At 48.3% G+C, this 3,871-nt stretch overlaps 1 protein-coding gene across 1 annotated transcript in view; it reads right to left on the bottom strand.

Annotated features, from left to right (window-relative positions):
• Positions 1–126: 126 nt before the first annotated feature.
• LOC102748946 (SID1 transmembrane family member 1) overlaps positions 127–3,871 on the bottom strand; it is a 34,838-nt gene continuing 31,093 nt past the window's right edge. Inside the window, exons 15-16 of the mRNA XM_081796939.1 lie at positions 3,323–3,436; positions 127–1,694 (exon numbers count right to left, since the gene is read on the bottom strand). Coding sequence (XP_081653065.1) covers positions 1,632–1,694; positions 3,323–3,436 — 177 coding nt within the window. The 3' untranslated portion in view covers positions 127–1,631. The remainder of the gene's footprint in view (positions 1,695–3,322; positions 3,437–3,871) is intronic.

Below are 3,871 nucleotides of genomic sequence, written 5' to 3'. Positions count from 1 at the left end.
AATTTGGGGGCATTTTAGAAAAACAAATCATAAAACGCTTCTTTAAAAGCATCTTTGTGTTTTTAAACTTTTCAAACTTCCAAAATGTGATTTTGAACATTATGCAAATATTTTAGAGACAGAATCATATATATTTTTAAATATTATCCATTTCTCTAATGAACGATCAGGAAAACAGAAGTGACAGGTGACTTCAGTTTCACAGGCAAATATATATGGGGTACACATTCATATGTCTATTTTCTGATTACATCTTACTCCAGGTAATGAGGGTGCTTGGTCCAAATGGGGCTTGTCAGGAGCAGAATTGCCAGACAGCGTGAGTGAAGTGGGATGCTGAGCTCTGCAACACTTTACTGGGGGAGAGAATGAGAATCAGGTGCAACCAAAAGACAATCCTCAATCGGCTTGCTCTTCACAACTCAGGAGGATGAGTAAAATGTGTTCACCCCGAGAGTTACTTCTAGAGAACTTCAGGGAGAAAATCTGGAGCCCCTGATCAGCATAAAGTGCCAGGTAGGGGGCTTGGTCGGTGGTGGAGGACCCCCAGTGCAGTGCCTCTGGTTAGAGCAATTGTTTATTCTCCACAGGTGACGTGGGCACAGAATTGAGCTGTCTGAATTGGAGGCATGAGGAAGCAATTTCGCCTTTGCTGCATTTGCCCCAGGAGCCCATGTCCTTAGGGTGAGGTCTGTTTGCTTGATTCTGATGTTGCCAGTCTGTCAGCCCTGTTGGTCGTTCCTCTCACTCCTGCTGCTAGAAGAGTTTTTCCTGTTTCCCCTTCTGCCTTGGAGCTGAGGCGGTAACAGGGCCTTCCCAAGAAAGCGGAGCCTGAGTTGTGGGGTCAGCCCACAGGGGTGAGATGAAGACACTAAGAAGTAGGTAAGCACCCAAGCCTTGGTCCCAGAGACAGTCACCTGTGAGGACAAGTGTGTGACAAAGCCCAATCCACAGCCCTTCTAATGGGGTCAGGAACCTGGGGGACACATACAGCCTTCCTTCCAAGGAGGTGACTGGCTGGTCCTGCTAAAATATCTATCCCAGTTGGGTAGGGGGTTGGGTTCAGCCCTCCAGCAGACTCTGAGGAATCTGCGTCATCCCTGGACCTCAGAGGAGCGAGCTGGTGCTCTGGGATGTCTAGAGCAGCAGATGTAGTGGAGGTGCAGAGGGGCCCCCCCTAAAGTGGGCAGGAGACCCAAGCTGCTGGCCTCTCGGGGCCTGGAGGCAGCTGGATGAAGCGTGCAGCGTCGCCTGCCCTTGCTGGCAAATGTCGGGTGAGGGTGGGAGGGGTCTCGAGACAGTGAGTTGACTTTGATGCAGCTTTTGTCCACGTCTAGCTCAGGGCTGCACACGGGAGGGGATGGGGGTCTCTTGACTCTTCAGGGCTTGCCTCTGGCCATACCCGTGGCTTCCCCACTGCCCCCCTTCTGGCAGACTAGAGTCTCCCTCCAGCCCCTCTCCTTCCTATGGAAATGTGTGCAGAGCTGACTTGACAGAGCGGGAGTGGAGTACTTGGCAGTGGTGACTTTGCGGCAGTCCCTGTATTTTCTTTTTTTTTTTTTTGGTCCCTGTATTTTCATGAAACAGCACCTAGATCGACTGCTCCCTCTCCCTCTCTTAAAGCTGGAGGCTCAGAAGACAGGGATCTGGTCTCTGTGGACCACATCCAGGTCATCATCCAGGGTTAACAGAACCTGGAACGAGAGGGACAGAGAGATGAAGCCAGGGTCAGCCGCTACTTTCTCCCTGAGACTCACACAGGCTGACGCGACCGGCGCCCTTACTTGCCTTTCTGTCCCCTACAGCTTTCTGCAACGCAGCGCTCCCTACAGGCGATTATTAGGATTACATAGTTCACGTATTAATTAATTCAAATGTTTATCAAGGGTCTATTATGTGCTATTCTAAATGCCAGAGATACAGTTTGGAACACAAGAGACAAAACTCCCTACCGTCCTGGAGCTTACATTTGAGAGACAGCTTCAGACATGAGCAAATACGTGTAGCATGCTAGTGAGGTGTGCTAAGTACAGTGTACGAGGTAATAACACGTAATAAAAACAGTAACGAAAATTAGACTATGGAGGGAGCACAGGAAGTATGGGCTGGGGAAAGGTAAAAAAGTGCTGATAGGGTGGCCAGGGAAGTCATAACTTAGAAGGGGACATTGGGCTTAAGATCTAGAGGAAAGGAAGTCTTGTTGCGTAGAGTATTGCTATACAAGAAATGCACACCCCCTCCTCCATTTTTAGTTCCCTCTACCACCACTCTCTTCACGTGGAAACTTTCACTCCCCTTTTGCTGTCTGTCTCTCTAATGAAAGTGTTCATCAGAAATAAAAGTCACGAGGAACGAGGTTTAGGAGGATTGTTGAGCTTCCCCGGATGGTCACGAGGGGGCAGCCCCGCTCCACTCTCGAGGCTGAGCAGCGGCAGCGCAGGGAGCACAGGTCTCGCCGCGTTGTTACTTGCCAGCTGAATCCGTGTCCAGGCATCGCAGACTTTTAATTTGGAAAAGTCTCTAAGTGAGGATGAAGGGATGCCAGGAGTGATCATTCAAGGTTGTTAGGCCGTGCATAGCTTCTGGAAAGGTGTTTGAGCCAAAAGAAATGGAGGGATTTCAGGAGAGATCTGGGGCCGACTGGGTGAGAAGCAGCAGAGGGGCCCGGGCGGATCTCCTGAGAGCTCTAGGAATTTGTAAAATATCTGTAAGATATTCATTGAGACTGGAAGAGGAGGAGGAATGTGAGGGTAGCACAAGTATGTTACCCAAATGTGAGTGAATGCCAAAAGTGATTCCTGGGGCGATTCAGGGCATGTGAGTTCTAACAACCAATTCAGCCCAGGCGTTGTGCCATTTAAGAAAAATCATTTTGTCTCTCTGTCTTAAAATATTGGAGAGTAAAAGGAAAACGAAAATAAAGATCTAACTGAAGGAGAAGTAAAATAGTCTGTGTATTGAATTACACTGAGGAATCAGAAAGGGAAGTTCAAGAGAAATACAAAAGGGTAAGGAAGAGGGGAAAAAAGAAAAAAAAAGTATGGGATGTGAAGAAAGAAGAAATTAACAAAAAGGTATTTTTAGGGGTGCCTGGGTGGCTCAGAAGGTTAAACATCTGCCTTCCACTCAGGTCATGATCTCAGGGTCCTGGGATTGAGTCCCGAGTTGGGCTCCCTGCTCAGCAGGGAGTCTGCTTCTCCCTCTCCCTCTGCCTCTCCCCCCTGCTCCATTTCTCTCTCGCTCACTCTCTCTCAAATAAATGAATAAAATCTTTTTTAAAAGTGTATATTTCTTAAAAAAAAAAAGGTATTTATAAACTCACCAAGAATGAGAAAAACAGGGCAGTGGCAGAGAGGAAGTGCCAGATGTCATGGTCATCAAAGAAATCCAGCAGGATACACTCCCGGTTCCTCTCCCGGGACTCAGCTGGGGTGTCCTGGAGGAAGGCGAGGCAGGACGTGAGTGAGCATTCCCACAGTTCAACTGTTTAGAGGGCTGAACGTCCAGAAAGCTACAAAAAGGCTACTAGATTAGATGCCTGGCTCCAAAAGCGAGCTTCCAAGAAAACCTGAGTCCACGTGAAAACTTGTACATGATGTTCACCGCGGCAGCGTTCGTAAGAGCCAAAGAGCGGACACAATCCAAAAGTCCATCAGCTGATTATAGAGGAGAAGTGCTGTCTCCACACAACGGAGTGTTATTCAGCAGTAAAAAGAGATGGCTATGGATACGTGCTACCCCATGGATGAATGCCTAAGCCAGACTCAAAGGCACATGCTGTATGGCCCATGGATATGAAATGTTCAGAACAGGCAGAGCTACAGAGACAGAAGAGAGACTAGTGGTTGCCTATGGCTAAGGCGTGAGGGAG

This window comes from Leptonychotes weddellii, chromosome 1, assembly GCF_054177405.1.
Source record: "Leptonychotes weddellii isolate Sample4059 chromosome 1, ASM5417740v2, whole genome shotgun sequence".
NCBI classification, from domain to species: domain Eukaryota; kingdom Metazoa; phylum Chordata; class Mammalia; order Carnivora; family Phocidae; genus Leptonychotes; species Leptonychotes weddellii.
This window is presented reverse-complemented; position numbering and strand designations above follow the sequence as displayed.